Raw genomic sequence first — 24,920 nt, forward strand, 5'->3', positions numbered from 1 at the left:
TCAGATTAAATAAAAAATCTTACAAACACTGGTTTTGTCCAAACTATTCTTTCTCATTCTTGACACTGAATCTGAACCTGAAGGCCAAGGGAAAATGACCCATTACCATAACAACTCTAAAAAGGTGAGACTCATCTATTTTGGGAAGAGGAAAGGAATAAATAGACATCTGAAAAGAGTTTCTTTAAAAGCATGGTGCTCTTTAATCAATTATTAAAGATGCCATCACAGTAAATAGCAGTTAATGTCAGTCCTGGAAGTCACGGTGGCTCTAATCTGTCTCTCTGATTATGGATCCAGATCAGAGTCATTTAAAGGATCCAGATGGAGCTATACCCTTGCAAATCAGGCCACTTCTGTGACCCAACTGGCACTGTTTGGGGTTCGCAGAGTTCTTAGGAAAGGGAGGGTTCATGGATCTACTTCTCCTAAGACAGAATTTTATAAGGAACACTCTGGGCTACTGACCCACATTATGTGCAGTATCTGCAAAAAGGGCAGATTTCTGAACCTGATCTCAAATCCATTGTCAGAATCCTTCCAGTTGGGCTGAGAAATAGATATTTTTAATGAGCTTTTTATTGATGCTGGTGCACCCCCAGATTTTATACTCACTGTCCTGAGGTTCAGTTTTATCACTTCTGGTAGACTAAGAGCTTTCTGTAGGGAGAAGACAAAACTGGCTAAACCAAGCAACATTTTTCTTACTATTTTTCTATGGACATCATCTCATTTTATACAGGTTTCTACTGTGTTCAGAAAAAAAGGATTTCAATAACCTGAAACAACAACATTAACAAAATTGTGGCATAAAGATAAATTTTCTGTTAAAATGGAGTAAAATTGATTTTGTTTGTTTATGTTATCTTGCAAAAATTACAATGTTGAGAGCCCCAGGTATAGGGTGTTCATTAATATATTCAGAGAATATAAGAAATTTATTTTCAGTTATGTAGGCTAAAGACTATGTTGAAGTAGTTGAATAGGATATAAACAATTCCTGCTTTCTTTCCCTCATTACATGCTTGGCACAGTGCCTGGTAATAGCAAATGATCCTTAAATGTTAGCTAAGATCATTATTACCTTCCTGCAAGGTAGACTGTGGAACATTTGTATTAGGATGCTATTTGCTAAATCCAATTTTATTTAAAGGTCTGAAAATACACTGTTAGTTTGGTTTCTTTCAGCTGTCACTTTCAATAAACTCTCTCTCCTCCTTTTTCTGACCCAGACATGCTGGTTGTCAGTCAACAACTTCCCTTTTACAATTGTGATTATAGAATACCATACCAGACACTGAAGGTCTCCGGGGATTTCGACATGACCCTAAAGCCTAGATTCCAGTGTGCCCCTGTTTTTACTAAAAATAGCAACGTTATAGTCTGGAGAGAAACCCATGAATTTGGTAAATGAAGAAAATGCAAACAGGGAAGGATATTTTTCACAATATTATCTGCTTTTGGAGTCCAAATAGTATAAAAGTAAGAAAAGACCATGACTCCCTCACAACTCAGTCATTTCTAAAATAATAGAAAATGCCTTAGCTGGAACTTGGCCTTGTATGGCCAAAAAGAAAGAATTCTTCACTTTGTAACAGGTTTCTGATTTCATGGGTGAAGGTTTGCATTCACTCATCCAGTAATTCTGGAAAATTCCAGTCTCCATCTCATCAAATAGTGTGTATTCTACATTTGCTTTATCACATCTTTCTAGTACATTCCATGTCTCTTCCATCTGCTTTAGCTCCTTGTATGTCTGTATTAGTCCTTGATTCTTTATTGGGAGTCATCTTCCAGTTCTCTAATTCTCTATTCAGGAACATTAATCTGTGGCTTAATTTATCTCTTCCAAATAACATTTTTTGAGTTGTGTTTAATTCTTAATACATTTCTAGAAGTTTTATTGGTTTTGTTTTTTCTAGATTTGCTTGGTCTTTTTTTTTTTTTAACTCAGTCCTTTTTTATGGTCTCTCATTTCTTGATCATATACTCAGACTTTTATTTCTATCAAAATATTGAATATATTATTTTATATTTTGTATTTAATTCCAATAGTTGAAGTGTTTGCAGGTCAGACTTCGTGGTTATTTCTGCAACTCCCTCTCATGGCATCTTGCTATTGTGTGTACTTTTGATTTTTGACTGTAAATTCATGTTCCTTGAAGCTTTATCTGTGAAGGTTTGTTATGTTTTGTTTTGTTTTGTTAGATTAAGATAAAGTTGGGTTTTTCTAGTCCCTGGTCTATGCTGGCTTCATCAAAGTACAATCATCCTGTGAGGACTGCCAGGAGTCAGACCACTGAATTTATTTGTTTATTTGTTTATTTTCGTATTTGAAGTATGATTTACATATCATAAAATTTATCTGTTTAAGTTCAGTTTTCTTTTTCCAGACTTTCACAAGACTGTTGGGCTGAGTGGAATCTAGAATGTGACCTACTGAAGGAAAAAGTTGATGTACTTGTGTTAGGAGGAAGAGGGGACAACTTGAATTATTTTGATAAAAAGAGATAAGTAAGTATAGAAAAGGAATTGTTCATGAGAGATGTGATTTAAAGAACATGACTAAGAAGAGGGAAAGAGGACTGGAAAACTGTATTTGGTCAATACCTAGCCTCCTTCATGTTGGTCTAAGAGTGCCAGTTCTTCCTGGAAGCCATCCTTGATCTCCCCAATCTGACTTAGGTCTCCCTACAGTATATTCCCAGAGCTCACTGTATTATCTCAATTAGAGTTACTAACACAATATGTTACTAGTTAGTTGGTTATTTTTCTGAGTTTTCCTCTAGATAGTAGTGGTCAGAACACACTTGTGAGCCAGAGCCTATTTTTATAAATAAAGTTTTATTGGAACACAGCCATGCCCACTCATTTATGTATTAAATATAGCTACCTTTACCTTATAATGGCAGAGTTGAGTAGTTGAAACAGAGGCCTTACAGTCTGAGAAGGCTAAAATATTTACTTGTTCTTCATCAGTTGGTCTAGTGCATAACCTCTATGAGGGCAGCTTGATGTCTACCTTGCCTGCTCTTGCATCTCCAGACCTACAACAGTGCCTCCTGAATGAGGGACTGGATGAGAAAGGTTTCAGAGACTTCTGTCTATAGTGACATGAAATTTAGAATGAATTAAATTGAATCAGAGAAATAAAAAATGCAGGTATATAGTAGGCAGAATCCATTATAAAGAATTTCATTCTGATGAAATTCTGGGAGGCAGCAGTAGCTCTAAGGACTAGGCAGCCCTGGCTTCAGTCCCTGGCTCCTATTCTGACTGCAGTAAGCTTCAGCTACCTTTGCTAAAGGCAGGGACTCCTGATCTCTACCTTCAAAGAGAGCCCACAGGACTTAGGGACATGCTACCGCCTGGCATATAACTGGTGCCACTGAATGCTGGCTCCTTCTGACTCTGTTTATGTCTCTCCCATGACAAAGTTATTTCCTTGTCCTTGCAGATAGATTTAAAACAGTCCTTTCTTATTGTGGTTTTAAATGACCTCGAATAAATAAATTTCAGTGTTTTTTTGTCCAGATGAAAGCCATTGTTCATCTCAACCACATGCCTGTTCTTAAAGGCTTGAAGCTGGACTTTCATCCTGCCCCACAGGGCAGCCACCCTTCCATTTTTCCCCTGCTGAGAACACAAACATGATGACCATAAACACAGAATACACCTGAGTTTAGCCTCCCTTGTAATCACAAAAACATGACTACAGTGCTAGCAAAAGGGACGGTTTGGGTAGGGGCATGTCTTGTGCTGGTAAGTTTCTGACTATTATAGTGGTTTTTCAGTCTCTGCAGCACTCTCTGCTACGCCAGTCTGCCTGTCCCTGTCTGACATTGGGCAACTCATTTAACATCTCTGAGCTAGTTTATTTTAAAATAGGGATTCTTTTTGCCAACTCACAGAATTGTTGTGAGGAATAGATAAAACAATGTAGGTTCCAGTGGGTGGGAAATTAAATGGTAAAAATGGTATATAAATGCAAGTATCTGGTAGTGTGATTAATTCCCTCCTTCTGCTGGGATCTGCGTGTTTTCTTTCTCTCTAACGAGTATGACTGTAGCAGCATTGGTCAAGGAGATCAAAGTGGGTGTAAGGACTGTGATACAGTGGGAAAGAACATGTCACTTGCAGGCACAGTGGCTGGGCTCTCATCTGGCCTCTATTACCTAGTATCTATGTGACCTGGGAAGTTACCTAGCCCTAGTGTCTTCCTTTGTCAAACTTGGAATAATAATACCTATTTCACAGGACTCTCATAAAGGATTAGAGGAAATATTATGTGCACACTTTCTGACACATATCAAACCCTCCATAAATGGTTGCTGCCATTATTTTTATTTTCAGTGCTATATATTCAGAAATAAACATTTTCAATATAGGTCGGTCAGTAAAATTGTCTTCTAAACACATTTCTGGAAGTCTTTATCAATTACTTGAGTTGGGGTTTTCTACCCCTATTCTAGAAGTTCTGGGGGCCTTGCTCCAGAGTCCCTGCCCTAAACCTATTGGCGCAGTGGAGAAGTTGGCAGGGGAATTAGCATCTCTCTTGGCATTTGGTGATGAGTCTCACTTCCTTAGTAATAGGTAGAAGAATGAACACAACCAAGTACCTGTAACTGGGGTCTTTTTTAGGTAATAGGTTACACTTTCTTTCTATCATAATTATTATACTGTTCTTGAAACATCTGCTTGACAAAATCCCTTCAGAGTCACATTTTAAACATAATGCATATTCCTCTCAATAGCAATAAACCATTCTACAGGTTAAAGCAACATGTCATTTTTTACTGGATATCAACATTTTCCCGTCTAACATTTCCAGGCAGCCAAAAAATTAAAATAAAAATACCAGCTGCCTCTAAGATTATTACTCACTGTTATTGTCCTTAAATTATTATGCAATGTTAAGATCCACCAAAGTGATATTAAGATTGCCATGAGTACTCCTTTTTTCTTATTAGTTTAGCATTTTTCTCTGAAGTCTTTTTGTTCACAAATGCCCAAGAAAATAGTCTAGCAAAGAAGAAACTAAGGCAGAAAATTGGAAGAACCTCTCCAGCACATTCCAAAGATAGAGAAAGAGGCTATCTCCCTGCACAATTCTTCCTTCTATTCTAGAACATTGCAACTGAATTGTGATATTTATACATGTGTGATGAGTCCAAAATAACTAACATTTTTGTATCTCTTATTATGGAGGGCAGAGATGATCCTTACAGAGACTGTTCTAAGATTTGAAAGAAGATTCTAGTTACTTTAAAATTTAAATTTATAAATGTTTCTCCTTATTTGGCCTAATATTTTTCCAGTAGTTCTCCTCTAATTAAAATCTACTTATATGAACACATGCTTGATGAATAAACACACATACCAGACCAAAATTCATTTTTAAGTATTCTAAAGAGCTAAAATTAACAACCTTAATCAAAGTATTTTCCTTTGCCAGCAGAACAGAGGAATTCAATGGTTGGAACATGGCATACTGGAATCAAAAACATAAGACCACAGCTAAGAGAAGCCAATAAAATGAAAGAATTCTCTGCAAAAAATAAACAAGTTTGTATTAGAGGTTAAAATAGTTGGAAATTGTTCCATAATATTACTACTTCTGACAGTACTAAATTATGTAGAAAGGTTCATGGGTGGTTTCACAAGATTTTTTATTCTCTTAGAATAATTTAAACTCACAAGTGACACAAGCAGATATTGTTTCTTTTCCCTGTAAGAGTTCTTATAGGGTAAATATAGACTAGTGTAGGTTGGTCTCCCTCCACCCCTCTACTTCATCCTGTAACTTGAAAATATGAACCTGAAGCTGAATTGATGGAGTGACTTAATACTGGAAACAAATGTTCTCCCTACTATAATAAAAATGACCTAAATTTTCTGAAATAATCTGCAAACTGAGGAAGTTTGTTCCTTGGTCAAAATAGTTTCTGACAATTTACAAGGCACTGTCAAGTGCTGTGAGGAATATAGATGATTTGCTGTTGCCTTCAGATCATTGCATTGGAAATACTAGGACATGCACACAGATAAGATAATAGAGAAAGAAAGTGACCTCAATAGCTAGTGCCTGTTCACCACAGTGCGCTGCAAGGACAAAGAGACAGGCTTTACAGAGGAGTCTAGTGTGAGATGAGCCACGAGGCCTGGAGAGCACATTCCAGGCAGTGGGTGCTGATAGGTGGTTAAAATCTCAGAGAGACTTGAAGTCAAATCCCAGCTGAATGGCCAGAAAAATGGACTTCTTTCTGTGTTGGTCCTCAACTAGAGAATGAGGAAATTCATCTGGAATCTGGTACATGTAAGTATGAGTGTGCGAACATTAGTGTTCAAAGGAAGCCTGGATAAATGCAAAGAGGATAGAAAGCGTGGTGCTTGGGAGAGACGAATACCAGCTCTAGATAAAGATTTGTCCCCAGTGTGTATGAGCAGGTGGGATTCATTCAAAATAGGATTTTTTTCCCCCTGGTACTGGGCATTGAACCCAGGGATGCTCTACCACTGAGCTAAATCCCCAACCCTTTTTATTTTTATTTTGAGACAGGGTCTTGCTAAATCGCCCAGTCTGGCCTCCAGTTTGCAATCTTCCTGCCTCAGCCTCCTGAGTCACTGGAATTATAGTTGTGCATTGTAATATGATTCAAAATATGATTTATATTGACAGGGATTTTCTTTGTGACATCATAACAATGGCACAAAGCAATGTGCGCCTGTGTGGTATGGTATTCTCAATCCTCTTCATCAAAAAGAGAAGGCTCTCTCCCTAAATTTAGTGATGGAATTGATATCAAAACATTCCAACCACTACTTCTTGTCAAATTGGCAGGACAGATAATGATAATAGCTGACATTTAGTGACACTTACTAACTGCTAGTCACTGTCCTAATACTTACTTTCAATCTCAAAATTATTGGTAATAAGTACTACATTATCCTATTTTTCAGATCAGAAAAGGAAGGAATCAAAAGCTTAAGTAATTTGCACAGGACTACATAGCTAACAGGTGGTGCAGGCTGTCTGATGCCAGAGCCCATATACTCTAACCCTCTTCATACAATACTGCTTCACGGCATGCAGGAGACTGCACACCAAGAATGTTCAAGTCACCTCCGTGGTGCTATCTTATGGCCAGTGGGCAGACATGGCAAGTTGACCAAAGTGTTCTAATAATTTGGACCCAACTTAACACAGGGCAACGTTTCTTAAACTTTTATAAGGCACGGACTCTTTTGGAACCTAATGAGATCTGCACATGTGTTCCCCAGAAAAATCCACTCTATACCCTAAAAATGCATAGGTTTAGTGAAGATGTCATAGAAAACATATTTCCACCTAAAATCCATCTACTGGGACTTCTGGATGTTAACAGAACTCGGGCTAAAAACCCCTAGGCCTGTCATGACATCTTAATCATTGTAAACATGGTTTAGAGATAAGCAAACACTCATGATCTCATTGCAAAAGTGAAAATTGGTGTCATTTAAAACCCATGAGTTCCCTCCACCATTACTTTGTAGACAGGTATAATTCTCTATCCCTTTATATTTTAAGATATGCACAGGAAAGGAGATTCTTCTAGTGTAGAGACAGATAAAGATTTATTCCTGCTGACATTTTGTGCAGAGCATTACTCCAGGAAATTCAGTTTCCTTTTTTTTTTTTTTTTTTTTTTTGTGGTGCTGGGGATTGAACCCAGGACCTTATGCATGCTAGGCAAGTGCTTCAATCCTTGAGTTTCCTTTGGTAACTTGTTTCCTCAAACCACACACTGAAGGCTGAGGAAGGACAACCAAAGGTATGAGTATCAGTGATCATGAAACTTTTAATAAGGCCAATATACCTGAGTGTAGACAGATAGAAGTAGCAGCCATTTGATTTTACCTTCCCCAGCTTTGGTTTGTATATATTCTATCTCTACAAGTAGCTGGAAGGATCCTTTAATGTAAAGTTTGACACTAATTATTATTTATCAATGATAATTAGAACATTTATGGAGTGCATTGTTTTCTTTTCTATGGTTTTATGTTTGTCCCATGTATTCCTCACTTCAATCCCAAGAGGTGGACACTACTATTACTCCCTTTTTATAGATGGAGAAATTTGCTTTTAATCAGAGTTAATAGGTGACAGAACGAAGATTCCATGTGTGCTTCCTGACTTCAAAGTCCAAAGCCCATCCTCTCAGTCTCTGTGCTTGTCCAGTCCATGATTTGTTGTCAAGTCTTGCTGAGAGACTCTTTTGGGTGTTCCATACTGGACTTGTTCCATCCTGCTCCAGTTCAGACGGTTAGGTTCTTTTTATTCTGATTCATTGCTCAGAAACTTGCTTACTCAAGCTTTGCACTAGTCCCAATTTTTCTTAGCTTCCTCAGGATCTTGCTAAGAAATTCTGGCCTCTCCCTGATCTAAAATGATCTCTGGCCTGGGATCTCTGCATTGCACTTAGCACTGGGAACACTTTACATTGTGGACTCCCTCTGCTCTCATTTCTGTCCTTCCTGGGTCTCTGCTCTCCGTTCAGGCTGTGGTAATCCGAAGGCACAAGTTCCTATCTCCACTTTCTCAGGAAGAGGAAGTTCCTGATCGGGTCCTGGCTGAAGCAGTTCTTCCTGTATTGAAATCTTTTGTGTATTTTCATTGACTATTCTGTGTCATCACACAAGAAGCGGAGGTGGTTAGCAGCAACATCCATTCATTCATGACACATTTATCAAGCACCTATTTATGTTCCAGGCACTGTGCTGAGTGCTGGGGTTGCCATGGTGACCAAGAAAGAACTTGTTCCTGCTTTTGGAGTTTACTGTTTTGGAATGAATCAGGCACACGAAGAGGCAATTGCAGTACAATTTGACAAAGATTCTAAGGCAGTAACAAGTATTTTGGGAGAACATAAAAGGGTACCTACTCCAGACTTGAAGGACTGGGGCAGATTATCTGGAGGAAGTGTCATCTGAAATTTGAAGTTTAACTAGAAGAAATGAGGTAGGCGAAGAGGTTGGTGTTTGGGTAGTAAGAAAAAGAAAGAATGTTCTAGAAAGAGGAATAGCAAATTCAAAGGCCAACAGGCAGAGAAAGCTAGCACAGCCTGGGCAGCACAGTTAGCTGAGGAATGCTGAAGCACAGTCTGAAGCAGGGTATGAACAGATAGGAAGCAGGAGAGATGTGGATCTGAAGGGTGGCTGCCATGCAATTCCCCTGCATCACATAGATACCACTGCACAAGCTTCACTACTACAGCTTGGATGTTCACTGCAGGGGATGGAACTGAGGACCAGATTTCCTGGGTTGGGTCCTGCTGCATGTTGGAGGCAATAACTGATTTCAGAGATCTTTGGCCTGGGCCCCAGTTCATGTCACTTAGGGGCCCCAAGCAATCAAGTGCCTTTTCCCCCAGGTAGAATATCTTCTAGCTCAAGACATGACAGAGTCTTCTTCCTGCTGCTGCCAGACATGCTTTCCTTCTCCAAATTGGTGCCCCTAATTAATGTCCTTTGGCTGCTGTGGCTTCCATAGGCAGTTCTGATGTGGTCACTGTTGCTGCTCAGAACAGAGTCAGACCTGTATTCACCAGCAGCCTACAGGTAGAGGTGGTTATCTTCACTGATGCAAATGGGAACACCAAGGCTCAGAGACTTGAAATCACTTGTCACAAGCCACCAAGTTATAAGTGGTGAGCAGAATTTGGACCTGGTCTGATATCAAATCCCCTATGAAATCCCCAGTTTTTCCTTACCTGTTGGTATTACCGTTCTTATTAGACTCTCTCAGATATGCTGTCAGGTTCCTTATCGACCCTTTTTTTTGATTGCAAGTTTCCTGAAGGTTAGATCAGAAGCTTTGGAGGGACCTTTCCAAGAGTTTCCCCTTAGTCTCCTGGCTGGGAAGGACCAAATCCAGCCACTTCACCCCCACCCCCAGTGTGTTATATGACCTACAAGAGCTTGCCTCATCCAGCTCCATCCCCAGGATTTGAGACAGCCTTTCACACCACAGTTTGAAATAGCAATAATTTCTGTTCCCCTCAGAGGAACTGATCATTTTTTATGCAAACCAATTTTTTAGGTGACCCATTGTGTATCTGAGCATCCTAACTGTACTTTGGCAGTGAGGTTCCTTGTCATCTTACCCAGATTCCCACTGTGTGCTGTTTTTTGTTTATATTCATTTCTGTCACTTTCATTACCATTTTAATGTTCAATTTCCATGCTAAATGAAATAGGTTTTTTTCTCTCTCTGCTCCCTCCTCTCACACACCAGTAAAGCCCAGCGACTAGTCTTATGGATTCTGCCAGTGGAGATGGACATGTTTGCTAGCTAAGGCTCCAGCTTCAGACTAGGGTTCTAATGAATCACCAGGCTTTTTTTTTTTAATGTCTCTTCACTAAAAGCATAGTTCTCTCTGCAGCCAGATGGCCCTGGCTCTGCACTGCTGAAGGTAATCTGGACCCTGTCACCAATTATTCTTCTCCTTCCTGGCAGCAAATAGAAAAGGCAATTTTCAAATTGTTTCTATTGATCACAGGGCATTTTCTCCAGAATATCACTTTCTATATAAAAGGCCATAGTATTATTTCCAGTTAACATAGCCAAGAAATTTTAGAAACAGAAGGCAATTTACATAGTGGCCACTTTATAATTTGGAGTCTACAAACTTGAGTGTGAATCCGAACTGTCCTTTACTGTGAGCTAGACAAGTTGCTAAATCTCTTTGAACCTCAGTTTCTCTCTCCGTAAACCAAGGATATTAGTGTGCAGATCTGCTAAAAGGATTAGATTATTAGGAATTAAGTACGACAGAACAAGTTAGCATAGTTTTGACTCATGAGGTTCTTTTTTTTACTACTTACCATTTTAATAAGAAAGTCATTTACCTGTCTGTCTTCAGGACAATCTGATATATTTCACTTTTGGGGGGAATTTTTTTTCTATATAAGTTCCCATTCTTCCTCAAAGATGGGATGTGATATTGCTTTCATAACTACTCTGGATCTTTTATAATTGAATGAAAAAATTGAAGCTTAACAATATGGAGATTCCTCAGCAAACTTGGAATGGAACCATCATTGACCCAGCTATTCCACTCCTCAGTTTATACCCAAAGGATTTAAAATCAGCATACTACAGTGACACAGTCACATAAATGTTTATAGCAGTCCAATTCACAATAGCTAAACTGTGGTACCAACTTCGGTGCCCTTCAACAGATGAATAGATAAAGAAAATGTGATATATATACACAATGAAATATTATTCAGCCTTAAAGAATGAAATTATGGCCTTTGCTGATAAGTAAATGGAGCTGGAGAATATCATTCTAAATGAAATAAGTCAATCCCCCCAAAAGGCTGCATGTTTTCTTTGATATATGGATGCTAACTCACAGGAAGGGAGGCAGTATCTAGGGAAGAATAGAGGTACTTTGGATTAGAGAAAGGGGAGTGAAGGGAGGGGAGTGGGTATGAAGGTAGGAATGATAGTAGAATGAATCGGACATATGACCCTATGTACATGTATGATTACATGATCAGTGTAAAACTACATCGTGTACAATCAGAAGAATGAGAAGTTATACTTCATTTATGTATGATGTGTTAAAATGCATTCTACTGTCATATACAACTATTTAGAACAAATAAAAGTATTAAAGCTTAAAGAAATTTCAGCTGACTTTTTGCTTTCATTTAACCTTCTTCAATAAGATGATCATGTTTTCATTGCAGAATGATGAAGTGGAGTTTGTGCGAACTGGCTATGGGAAGGATATGGTAAAAGTTCTCCACATTCAACGAGATGGAAAATATCACAGCATTAAAGAGGTGGCGGCTTCAGTGCAACTTACTCTGAGTTCCAAAAAGGATTACCTGCATGGGGATAATTCAGACATCATTCCTACAGACACCATCAAGAACACAGTTCATGTCATGGCAAAGTTCAAAGGGGTAGGCATCGTTCTTCACAGGTGCTGCCTATCTTAAAGCAGAATTCACTGTAAGATAGCATGGGGATATTGCTTGATTTTTAAGGTTTTCATTACCGTTTCACCTATTTTTTGACATTTAAGCCATTTTTAAAAATTTCCTTCCTACCACAAGATTCTCAGTCTTTTGTTGTTATTGTTGTTTTTTTTTCCCCCAATCTCATGGTGCTGGGAATTTGAACTCTAGCCTTTCTGCTTGCAAAGCCAGCGCCCTACAGGATGGTCTATATCATCAGCACAAGATTCTCAGTCTTACAAAAAAATTAAGAAAAAATTTTGCTCCTCTTTTTTTTCTTTCTTCCTTCCTTCTTTCCTTCCTTCCTTCCTTCCTTCCTTCCTCCCTCCCTCCCTCCTTCCCTCCCTCCCTCTCTTTCTTTCTCCTCCTTATTCTCTCTTCTTCAATCTTTTAGAGTAATAATCCTATAAAACAAATCAATATATTATCTCTAATTAGCAATTATAGGCAAATCAGAGTCCTGGGAGGATTTCAGAATGCAATTTAATACATTTCTGTCATCTATTTCTTTGAGTCCTATCATTAGTTGTTTCTTTTAGAATGGTGTGCATTTACAGTAGAACATAACATTTCTCTTCTTCTTGTTACCTAGAAGAAAATATTGAGAATAAGATACATTCCTTTTTTATTGTTGAAATCTATTTAATGCCTTCCTAGCTTACTCCATTACCACTTACTTTCCATAGTGGTAGTTAATTGTACTCTTCAAGAGTGACCTAGATCTGATAGAACTTGATATTTTGCACTTCCACCTCCAGTTTCTTCAAGTGTGAATGAAACTGTGCTGGACCACCAGCAGACTTCTGGGCAATTCTAAATAAGTGTTTATTTGCCAAGAAATCTAAAAAGGCAAGAAATGTAGACTCAAAGTTTATTTTTTCATGTTTTTATGTTTTTTTTTTTCATGAAATCCACATCCATAACACATTAAATGAAAACACTAATTGCAATGTAATTTCTGCAAGGTCTATTTCCATTCTGAACCTTGCTCTTGCAAATCATAATGGCCCAGCAAAAGGGAAGAGCTGTGGAAAAAGAAATTGCTCTTAAAATTTTTTTGAGAATAGGACTGTGCTATGATATGAAAAAGGGTCAGCTACCACAGTATCCTATGTTTTCTGTTTTGGAGAAAAGTGAAGGAATAGACCTGAATGTTAAAACAATTTAAGTTTATTCATTAGATGAGTGACCATATAATTTCTTATCCAAACCAAGATACTTTTGAATGTGAAATGGGATGATATTTAATACTTATTCTGGGACAAATATAAAACAGATCTATGTTGGAGAAGCCTACAAATAGTCAACCTTAATTACACATAAAGGCATTAGTAATTCACAGACTGTGCTAGAACTTTAAAATATTGTCTAGAGGTTAATATAGAGAATTTGTGAAAACATGGTGGGCAGGTTTCTGGGAGTGCAAAGTCAGGAATTCTCAACAGAAAGCCCATTTGCAAGGCAAGACAGGCAAGATATTTCTTCATTAATATTTTTTCAATGGGAAACTGGGATACCCAATTGCAATGTTATGGAGGGTACTGTGGTTGATGTAGCTGATGACCGAGCTCACTATGAGAACAATCTGAATGATAAGTAACTTTTTATTCATCCACTGCTACATCCTCTCCCAAAAGACAGGTTTCTTTAAAAAACAGGTTAGATCTCAGCCTGGGATGGTAATCTATGAACACTTGGGAACTCCAGTGAGAACTTGGGATAAGAATCAGTTTGTCTCCTGAGAGTCTTTCTAATTCTGTTTCTTTTATTTTGTAAAGCAATCGACCAGATAGAGCTCAATGAGTATTTAAAAAATATTTTTAAATGGGGAAAGCATTTCTGTTTACTAGCATTTTGTTTCTTTTTACAGATCAAAACCATAGAAAACTTTGCTTTGAATATCTGTGAGCATTTCCTTTCTTCTTTTAACCATGTCATCCGAGCTCATGTCTACGTGGAAGAGGTCCCCTGGAAGCGTTTTGAAAAGGTTATCTCACTCATTTATGGTCCTGGTTTAATTAAAGAAATTGGCTTTGTTATATATGCTAAAATTTTATTGAAACCAAATTTTCCCCTAATTTTCAGAATGGAGTTAAACATGTCCATGCATTTATTCACACTCCCACTGGAACACACTTCTGTGAGGTTGAACAGATGAGGAGCGGTAAGAAACCATTTTTTCTGTTTTAATTCTGCAAAAGTAATTTCATGTTTTTTTGCCTTCTAAACAATTCTGCTTATTAACATATACAAAAACTGTAGAGAATTTTTAAGGATTTTACATCTGAGATGGGAATGAACATTGTGACTTTGGATTACATTAAAGAATTATCTACTTTTGCTTGAAAATATAAAAGTGGAACAATTAATTTTGTAACACAATCTGGAGGTTGAGTAGAATAGATCATTTTTGTTATCCAATTTTGAGGTAAGGCAGGAAAAAAAAGGCCCAAGCTGACAAGAACTAAAATCTCTGAACTTTGTCATCAATATTTTTTTGTACCATATCATGCTAAAATTATAGCAACTTCTATAGGAAATAGTTACTAAATAAGTGTTAAATTTTCTTGACACTTTATTTGCATAATAAACCACTAATAACAATATAATTTATATTAAATGAATCTTATTTAAAATAACAATAATAATTATATAATTCTAGTTACCAAGAAATTTAAAAATTAATGATAGAACATTATTATAATACAGACCTAATTGGTACTGATAATTAAGCAGAGCAAATATTAAATTTCCCAAGTCTCATGTTCCACTGATTTGTTGAGATTGTCGGGGCAGAGTTAAATAATTCACCAAGATTTAGATTAGATGATTTGTAAAAACCATGGAGCCAAAGATAGGAGAAATATCTTCATCCCAGTAAAAAAATAAGCTTCAATTATCATCAAAAATTGATTGTGTAGACTCTGAAATTTTTTTTCTGAATTTTCCTTTCCCTTTTGCCTTTGTCTCTCTATCATTCTTCTCTTACAATCTTCATTAAGAATTGAGGTGGCATCTGAGAGGTGTCAGAAATACTATAAGGTCAATAAAATAAAAGGTATCATTTCATTCTGCATTGTGTCCTTTTTAGAAAGTTCTAGTATACCAGTTATCATTTAATATTTTTAACTATCAATACAGAGTTTAGATATAGGTAGGGCCTTCTCAGTGTTTGATTGACAATTATAAGATTACGGATATGTGAAAGAGATTGAACAACTGTAGTAAATTGAAAAAATAATTTTTATCCTCTAATGTGAAATCACATCATATAACTCTCTGATTTTTTTTAGTTAAAATGAAAATAAACTTCTATCCTTCCTTTCCTCTTCCTCTCCTCTTTTCCTTTCTTTTTTATCTTCCTCTTTATCTCCCTCTCTTCCTTCCTTCCTTTCTTCCTTCCTTCTCTCTTGCCTTAGGTATGACTATGGAGGAGAGAGAAGAAAATTTTCTTGACTGTCAGTGGTTTCCTGCCCAAACCACAGAGACTACCTTCATAAAATAGATACTCTGAACCAACTTTGTCTAACTGAAATAGACTGCAAACCACATATATAATTTGAAATTTTTCTAGTAATCACACTAAAAGAACAAAAAGAATGAGAAAAATTAATTCTGATAATATATTTCATTTGACCCAATATAGCAAAAATATCTTTATGCAATAAATGTAAAAATCATAAATAAAATCTTTTACATTCTTTAAAAATATTAAGTCTTATCTCAGTGACTTAGGAGGCTGAGGTAGGAGGAACACAATTTCAAAGTTAGTCTCAGCTATTTAGTGAGGTCCTCAGCAACTTAGCAAGACTCTGTCTCAAAAAAAAAAAATATATATATATATATATACATATATTGTCTTTAAAATCCTGTGTATATTTTATATTTTCAGCACATCTTAAGTCACACTAACCATATTTCAAGTGCTTAATAGCCACATGTGGCTAGTGGCTATTTTATTGATCAGTGTATCTCTCAACTGGTTTTCAAATATGTTCAGGACACTGAACACATTCTTCATTTCACTTTCAATTATATAAAATAACAGCATGGGATAGAATTAGGCTTTGGGAGATCTTATTAAAAAATAAAAACATTTATGAAATGTTTATGAAAAGGGTTTATGTCATTCATTCCTATACCATTCATTTAACCATTAGATTTTGGGAACATATTACATACAAAAGGGCTGTAGATAAAGAGGTGCACATCTCTGATTCTATCCCCGACCTTAGTAAGTTTACAGGAGATGAATCACGGCAGGTAGATCTATAAACAGATTCACTGCAATATGAGAGACTAAACACCACAACGAAGGGATTTAAGGAATGATAAAGGAACAAAGAAGTACCAGAAACTAACTCTGACAAGGGAAGCCTGGAAGGCTTGACAGGGGAAAGGAAATATTCCAACTGACTTTTGAAAAATAATTCATAATATGTTGGGCATAGAATGGGAGAAAGGGGCATATAAGCAGAAGAAATGGGACACATATGGGTAGAATTCATGAAGGAGTAGAAGAAACTGAAATGTTTTGAGCACCAGCCTCAGGCGGAGCACTGTATTAGGCAAGTACTTGATTGTTGAAAAGTCAAAACATTTGAGGACCAGAAACAGGTTCAGTGGGTTTGGTTCCCAGAATGGAGGAGATGGAGATGAGGATGAAGAAGTTGATTCAGACTGGACTCTGAAGGGCTTCATGCACTGTACTAACAAGTTTAGTGTAACTCCGGGGCATATTTTTCCCCTCACAGCAGTTAAGCACAGAGGTCTTGCAGTCAGAATGAACCCTCGATTTGAATTTGAACTCTACTACCTAATAATTTTGTGATCGGGAACAAGTGATTTACACAATTTAAGTGGGTTTTCATTTGTAACATGAGGATGCTAATGCCCACTCTACAATTGTCCAGAGAAATGAAGGAGAGAAGTGTTAAACTTATTTTATTAGAGCATTTAGCACAGTGCCTGGCACAAAGGAAGCACTACTTAAATAACAGCCATAATTATTGTTTAGTATGACAATGGAGAACCACAGGAACCTGTAATGATCAGATGAGTGAGTGAGGGTGTATGCATGTCTGTGCTTTTGTTCAGTAACGCTGACCAAGGTCTGGTGAACAGGCTGGAGAAGCAGGCAGTAGTGAGACATTTGGAGAGATGGAGATGTGATAGGGTCTGAACTAAGGCAGTAGAAATAGAGATGGGAAGACTCAGATGTTGCTGTGGGCATCGTGTGAGGATGTGTGAAGTGTAGGTCTCACCGGTAGGTCTCAGTTTTTGTAGAGGGCTGGAGGGTTGGAGGTAAGGAGGACTAAAGTAGGAGGACTAAGGATGGGGGAATCAACTCATAAACAAGGAGGAAGTTTATGGGAGGAGGGTGGTAAGTGTTACAATATGGGATAGAGACATATTTAAGGACTATCAACACACTGATAGGTCAAACATGTGAAAAGAGATCATTCCAGAAAAGCACATAAAGTGAGAAGAGGAAAGATGAGGACCTGGGGAAAATTCCTTAGGTTAAGGATTGGGCCATTCAAAGAGTGAGACAGAAGAATGGTCAGAGAGGAGGTATGGGTCAATGATGTCATGAAAGCAGGAGAAAAAAAGTATAATTCAAGAAGTCAGGGATAATTTTTGATGTAACAGGAGGCATAACAAGTAGGTCTGTATGTAATAGCTCATCACAAGAAGCTTTATGTAAAAGTCGAGTTAAGTGTTTGTTTATGGGACCTCTGCTCCATGAAGTTACTCAGAAATCCAGGCTAATGACAACTTTACATTTTTAGTTCTTACTTTCTGGGGTTACTTGGGAGTTGATTCCTATGCCAGGCAACTAGGAGAGGCAAAGAAGTTGGAGGAGAAAAGGAGGGGGGCAAAACCTTGCAAGCATCAGCACCAGGCCTGAAATGGCACAGAGCACTTTTACTGGAGAGAGTCACATAATCAATCTGACTGCAAGAGAGGCAGAAAAATGCTGTACCCAAGAGGAAGAGGAAAAGATTTAGTCTCTGCCACAGGAGGGTTAAGAAGTTTGGTTAAAAGAGGACAAAACAAACAAACAAAAGAAACTCTGCTGTTGGCAAATAGACGCATCATTAGTGACTTCTACAAAAATACTTCTAGCACAGCCATCTAGGTGGAAGTGAAGTGGCCAATGATCTGCTATTTATTAAAAACAAAACTAAACAAAAACAAAAGTTTCTCTTTCTTCCCAGGAATTACCTAAAGTCAGTATCTACCTGAATTCTAATAACCTCGCCACTGTAAAATGGAAAAACTAACCAGGGCAATCAGGTTAAACCTTTTTCTTTCGGCAGAAAGCTACAGAGCTTCTGGGGACTGAGGTCACTGTGGCCTTAGTCCCCAGAGGCTCCAGATTGAATCATCTAGAGCCCAGCCCTCCTCTGAGGTCACTCAGGGCTGGCAGGGATCAGGGTATGGAAAGAGGCATCTTTTGCCCTAAGTGTACACAGGTACCCGTGTGCACAGGCATGTGAATGTGTATGTCTTCCAGGGTTGTGATACAAGGACAATGTTCATACACCGTCCCTCTTTGGAGAGTAGGCATATGTGCTCTTTGGTAAACAAGTTGAATTATTAATTTGCTTATTGTCTCAGAGATAAAACTGTAGGAATTGTGACCATGAGTCAATATGACAAGCATTGTTGTAAGAAATACCCTTGCGTGGGTTTAGTAGAAGAAAATAATCATCATCTTACACTCGCACACATACCAACTCCAATTGTGAAGGCTGCTGTTTCAAACCTGAGTAGTGTCTTTACTAGGGGGCTGATTAGAATCATGAGAATTCTTCCCCCTCAAACACATGCACTTAGTCACTCATTCCACCATTCAACTCCCAAAAGGAATTCTTCCCAGCAGGATAGGTGACTGGGCTTCTTTTGGTAGAATGGGTTCATTGCTGTTTATCAACTGATTGAATAGTTGGGGAAAGCCTACTGAGTCTCAGGGTCCATTTTAGGCCCTGGGGATTGCTCTAAGACTCCCATTACATTATTTCCTCCTAGTGGATCTTGAAAGTCATGACATCGAGCTGTATTTTTAGGTGTTCCAAAGTCTGCTGGTTCATTGAGAGACTCTTGAAGAGAGGAAGAAATTTGCTAACCTGAACAGCTGAGCATTGCTCTTGTGTTGGTGACTTCCCTAACCCTGAGAGGGGAGCTAGGCTCTGCAGAGGTGATGTAGTCTGCTGGTTTAGGTGTCATTTGGATCCTGGATCTTGGACTTTCTCAAGTTGTCTCTGTTGAACTACAAGCTTAGCCGAGCCTTGATGTCACTGGGATGATTGAGTCACTATTGAACTTAATCAGCCTAGAAACCTCTACACTGTTGGTATTAAAATTCACAATTCTTTAAGCATCACATTTCTCCTATTCTGACACTAATTATAAAAATCTAGCTAAAACATAACTAAATAGAGAAATGGAAGATGGAGTAGAGATTTCAAGTAAGAGACACTGTCTTCTGGTAGTAAAGAAAAAAAAGAAAGAAATGTTTATTTGATGTGAAGAGGTGGTGTTATGGCAGGGGGTTGATGAAATCCAAGTCCAGGAGAAGAGATTTAAGAGGTGATAAGCTTGACAGATGGGGAGGGGAGAACCAGGGCAGAGATGGCCTCTGCCAAGGAGCCTATTGATGTACTTCTGATATCAAGATGCAAGGTCTTCAGTTTCTTCACGATAAAAGTTCTTGACAAGCCAAAGTCTTACAATCACCTTGATCATTTCTTAGTTGTACCAAAGCATGATGGCCTTCCACCCAGGTGATGTCATCTCTCCCCATATAGAATCACAGGGAGGGGACTTTTGTGCACCCTGCATAAGCTAAATGGACTCTGAAAGGCAAATGCTATTTAATTGATCTTCACTTTTTTTCTAGCACTTTACAAGTTTGAGATATTCTAGTAGAATGATTTATATAGTTTTAAAATATCCTACTTTTAGCTATTTGTGTCCTTTTTGGAGGTGTTAAATGTGGAAGCAATTATCCTCTTCATGACAGGTTTTTTTTTTTTTTTCCCCTTGGCTCAGTGAAGCTTTGTGCTTTGTGACACCTGATGCGTAGGTAAGGATTGGGCTTATTTTCTATTAATTTGCTGTGAGATCTTTCCCTTAGAGAGCTAAAGGGTAGATATATGCTTCTCTGAGAGATAAACCACAGTCTGTTAAGTGTGTAGGAGGACACTAAGAGCTAGAAAAGATTATGTTCTAGCAAAGCAAAATGTGAAAAATCTTCTTTTTGCATTACTCCTTAACCATGGCAGGAAAGGGGAGGAAAAAGCTGATTAAGTGGTTTCACAGGAAGTAACCTAGAAAAGGACAGTCTTCTTGGTTGAATTACTTCTTGTTAGTCTAAATTGGAATCTCTTTTGAGTGTGTGTGAGGCATCATATTTTAGTTGTTGGCCCTAGGAATTTGAAAGCCTCAGGTCCTTACCAGTGTTTTGGAAGCTGGGGCACTGCCAACAGAGGAGATAAAATAAGCTCTCTGATTTCATCCAGTGTGTCTAATGTGTGCCAAGGAAAAAATTCCTATAACTTTGAAGAGAATAGTTTTTGTTGTTCATGAAACCATAGGAGCACCAGAGGAGATGGTTTGTGCTCTGCCAAAACTTGTGGCAACAGTTAATTGTTTTGGGGAACACGAGATATTTTATGCTGTGGGAAACCGTTGCCAAAATACACTAAAAATGCAACCATTTTCTCCATTTTCTGACTCTAGTGAAAGAGTATATCATTTTGAAGTGGCCTAGGGAGACTGACACTCCTCTGAGATCAATAAATCTCATCCCAGGGCTGACAATAGACTGGATGGCACAGGAGAAGTAGTTTTCAGAACCTGGTGAGGATTTTGAAAAGCATGGGAAACACTTACAGATGGTTGAAGTCAATAAGAAAAAGCCAATTGTGGCAAAATCACCAGAATGACTTACAGAGCACCTTCTATATGCAGCCATCTACTAGCCCTTCATGTGCATTGTCTTAAAGGTGTATCAACTCCAGGGAACAGATATGATTGTCATCTCCATTTTAGAGGTGAGAAAATTAAAGTAGAAAGAGATTAGGTAATTTCCTCAGGAATATAGTGCTCATAAAAAGGTAGGTTGAGGGCAGGAAAAGAACTGAGATTTGAATATAGGGAAATCTGAGTCCCAAAGCTGTGGAATCCAGAACCACTTTGCAATGCTGCATTCAGGAATCCTTCTATGAGTAAGAGCACTGGACAAGCTAAAGTCTGATTGGTTTACCCAGATGCAGAGAGTCAAGGCCAGCAGTATTGGAAAAGGTGAAGCAGGTTGTTTGTCTTTGGTTATCCTTCACCTTTTATTCCCTTCCCATAGTTTCTAGTACTTGTTTTAACTCCACTCCTGATTGCAAATCTGTGTTTCACTCCAATAGGATTGTGTTTTCTAGAAGGGATTACTGTTGGAGGTAGATAATATTAGTTTACAAAGGCTGGAGACAGAAATTTTCAAGGAATAAAAACATTTCCAAGATAGAAGTCATTTCTAAAACTGATGCTTCAATCTCCATTTTGGATCATCAAAGATGATATTTTCAGTCTGGGACCAGAGGCCCTCAAAGAACACTGTAGAATGAGAGGCAGCCACCTTCTCGTCTCTTGGAAAGGCCTCTTACAGTACAGGAATGGGGAAAGAGAGTTAAAGGGAAGAGAAAACATTGCACAGATGGAGAGTGATATAAAAAGGGGGCAGAAAAGCATGGAATTCATATGTGGTGCTGAATTTAAACTCCACCTCTGCCAGTTTCTAGCCATGTGACTATGGGCAGATGAATAAAAATCACCTGCATAAAAATACCTACTTCTAAACTTCTGAGGATTAAGTAAGATAAAGACTGAAAAAGGCAACAGTCAAAGGCATGACTACAGACAGGACATTCTCATTCAATATTGATCCCCCTCTCCTTTCCGGTTTCCACAATGTATGTGAGAGTTGGAAGGAATCAGGAAGGGAAACAGGGAAAAATTGATGGAAGTGAACTGAACTCTTATTCTTGACATGCATCAATCTTGCTACACTCATTTATTGAACAGGTAACTATTGATTACATCTTCAGTTCTCTTGGGTTTGACATTTAGACTCTTGCATTTAAAATGCGGATTCTGTGAGACCTTGTCATTGTACATTTAGGTCTGATAAACTCAGCCAACTGAAGGTGTTAAAGCATTGCTATCCTTCTCTCGATCCTTCTTCAGATGTAGCTTCCAACAAGAACTTCAGAAAGTTAAACGATTATCACTCTCTGTTACACCACATTATCCTGGAACACTATGCACAGAACAGTTTATTTAATCAGAACATATTTAATCAGCAAATCTATCACTAATTTCTGGTCATTGCTCTCTCTGGTAGGTGTACCCATATAGCACTAAAAATATCAAAATATGTTTGTTGTTTGTTTGCCTAGCTCTGAAACCTGCATGTTTCAGAATGTCCTTGGATGTGTATTCATATATGAGCATAGGAAAGTTATTTCCACTTCATTCTACTGCCTTTCCTATTCCCATCCCCCCTGCCTTCCCTTCATTCCCCTTCATCTAATCCAATGAACTTCTATACTTCCTCTCCCAAACTTTGCTTGTTATGGGTTAGTATTCACATAACAGAGAAAACATTCTACCTTTGTTTTTTGTTTTTTTACTTGAGGATCAAGTTATATTCCTGGTCTTCAACTAAGACCATGTAGTCGTGATACCTCTGACCCTTAAATTTTAGGCTAAACAGGCCAAGAAGAACTGGTATTTTTCAGGACCAAATTAGAGACTGAAAAGAGGTAGACTTAATATAATAACCCTGCTATGACACTTTGCTATTGGGACTTCTCTGAGTGCAATGCCCAGTATCCTCAGCAGTCTGTGCATACAAAAAAGGTCATGACAATGTTGATTCCTGAATTTTCATAATCTTATGGCTTTCTCACTATTAAACTGCTAGACTTGTGCAGTCAGACTCTCCCACTTCTGGCAGACTTGAAGGGCTATTTGTCTCACATGTGCTGAGGAAGAAGTTTGCACCCATTGGGTTCAACTACTACCTCTCCAGCTCTGCCCTATTCTCTTCAGGCTCCACTAAACTGCTGGAACTTTCATGTATTCCATATAGAAAGAGAAAGGGAATCCCCCTTCCCTAATTTTGTGCCCCACCTGTCACCTGGGCCCTGAGCTATAACTGCCTAGCACACAAGTACACAGTTTCTTTGAATTCTGCCTGTCTCCTCTCCACCTGCCCTATCACCTTATGAGAGGACAGCTAAGACAGGGGAGCTATACCATATCCTCCATTTTTTCAATTCTCCCTGTTTCCCTGAGGTACCCATGAACAAACTTCAGCCAAAAAACAACTCTTCTCCATCATCCAAATAAACAAATAAATAAAGTCTATGTGGATATCAATTTAGGCAGATCCATGCCTGTGAATCATCAGCCTCATCTCCCCAGTTTAAATTTAGGCTCAGCCAAGCCCACGCTGCTACCCATTCATGAAGTTTTCTGGATTTGCTAAGGTAATAACCACAGGGCACTGAGATGTCACCAGGATCTAGTGGTATTTGAAGTCATCAGCCACTGTAGATGGTCAACATGAGGGCTACCTCCAATAAAGGTGTCACAGGAGAGAGAAGAACTGGTCCTGAGGCGCTCATTAACTCATTTCAGCATGCTTGTTGGTCAAATGAGATGGAGCTAAAATGTGTGAGGTAAATTGTCTGAGAAGATACCCTTGTACATAGCTGAGAAGAAGGGAGTCATGGAATCCAGATATCCAGAAAGGCACAACATCCTTATCAATTAGAGGAGACAGGAAGACAGAAAACATGGGCAGAAGATGTTCTTTGTACAAATACAGTGTGCCATGTTTTAATGGCCAGGGTCCACGGTGCTAGGTGTCAGTAAGAAGACAATGTTCTGTTTATGACTTCATCTTCTCTTACCTTTCTCTTTGAAATAGGATATCCAGTCATTCATTCTGGAATCAAAGACCTCAAGATCTTGAAAACAACTCAGTCTGGATTTGAAGGATTCCTGAAGGACCAGTTCACAACCCTTCCTGAGGTGAAGGACCGATGCTTTGCTACCCAAGTATACTGCAAGTGGCGCTATCAACAGAGCAGACACGTGGACTTTGAGGCTACTTGGTATGAATGAGTGTTAGGACATGGAGCATGGGCAGGTTGTAGCTGCCCTCTCTCCAGGGGACCAGAATTCAGTCTTAGATATAAATGAAAAATTTAGAGGCCCTTCAACTCCATCTCCCCACTGTTCAGAAATCCCTTCTGTATTTTGCTTCATTAAATCGGTGGTTCTTAAAAGTTAGAGTGCATCAGAATCACCTGAAGGCTTGTTAAAATGAAGATCCCTAGCCCACCCTCACAGGTTCAGATTCTGTAGGTCTTGGGGGGAGACTGAGAATTTGCATTGACTACAAACTCCCAGGAGATGCTGACACTGCTGGACTTTAAGAAACACTGCATCAATTGGAGATAATATCTAGCCTCAGTACCCCACAGTGACGCTGAGATGGCTAAGCCAGGGTGACGAACCTTTCCTAGTTTGCCAGGGACTTTCCTAGTTTTAACTCTGAAATTCCCACATCCCAGGAAAACCCTTGATCCCAGGCAAAGTGGGACAATTGGTCAACCTAGGCTAAATGCAAAATGATAGGATATTTAGAGAAGTACCCTGCAAATGACAAATTCTTTAAAAATGTAAAGGTATGATTATTATTATAATATCTTTGACAAGGAATAATTAGGCTGCTGAACTCCTTGGGCTTGTTTTTTTAACTAGGTATCTTATTTCTTCGCTGAAGCTCTAATTGTTAGAAATTTCTACCCTATGATGAGCTGGAATCTGCTCCTCCCCCA

The 24,920-nt window shown here is 38.4% G+C and overlaps 1 protein-coding gene across 2 annotated transcripts in view; it reads left to right on the plus strand.

The window, feature by feature from the left end:
• Positions 1-47: 47 nt before the first annotated feature.
• LOC124975056 (uricase) overlaps positions 48-24,920 on the plus strand; it is a 30,312-nt gene continuing 5,439 nt past the window's right edge. Inside the window, exons 1-6 of one of the 2 annotated variants that reach the window (XM_047538020.1) lie at positions 59-124; positions 2,394-2,514; positions 11,737-11,955; positions 13,880-13,996; positions 14,095-14,173; positions 24,005-24,191. In XM_047538020.1, the coding sequence (XP_047393976.1) occupies positions 11,779-11,955; positions 13,880-13,996; positions 14,095-14,173; positions 24,005-24,191 (560 nt within the window). In that variant the 5' untranslated portion in view covers positions 59-124; positions 2,394-2,514; positions 11,737-11,778. Of the gene's footprint in view, positions 125-2,393; positions 2,515-11,736; positions 11,956-13,879; positions 13,997-14,094; positions 14,174-24,004; positions 24,192-24,920 lie in introns of both variants that reach the window. The other variant, XM_047537970.1, reaches the window with a different exon arrangement.

Source organism: Sciurus carolinensis, chromosome 1, assembly GCF_902686445.1.
Source record: "Sciurus carolinensis chromosome 1, mSciCar1.2, whole genome shotgun sequence".
In the NCBI taxonomy this organism is placed as follows: Eukaryota; Metazoa; Chordata; class Mammalia; order Rodentia; family Sciuridae; genus Sciurus; species Sciurus carolinensis.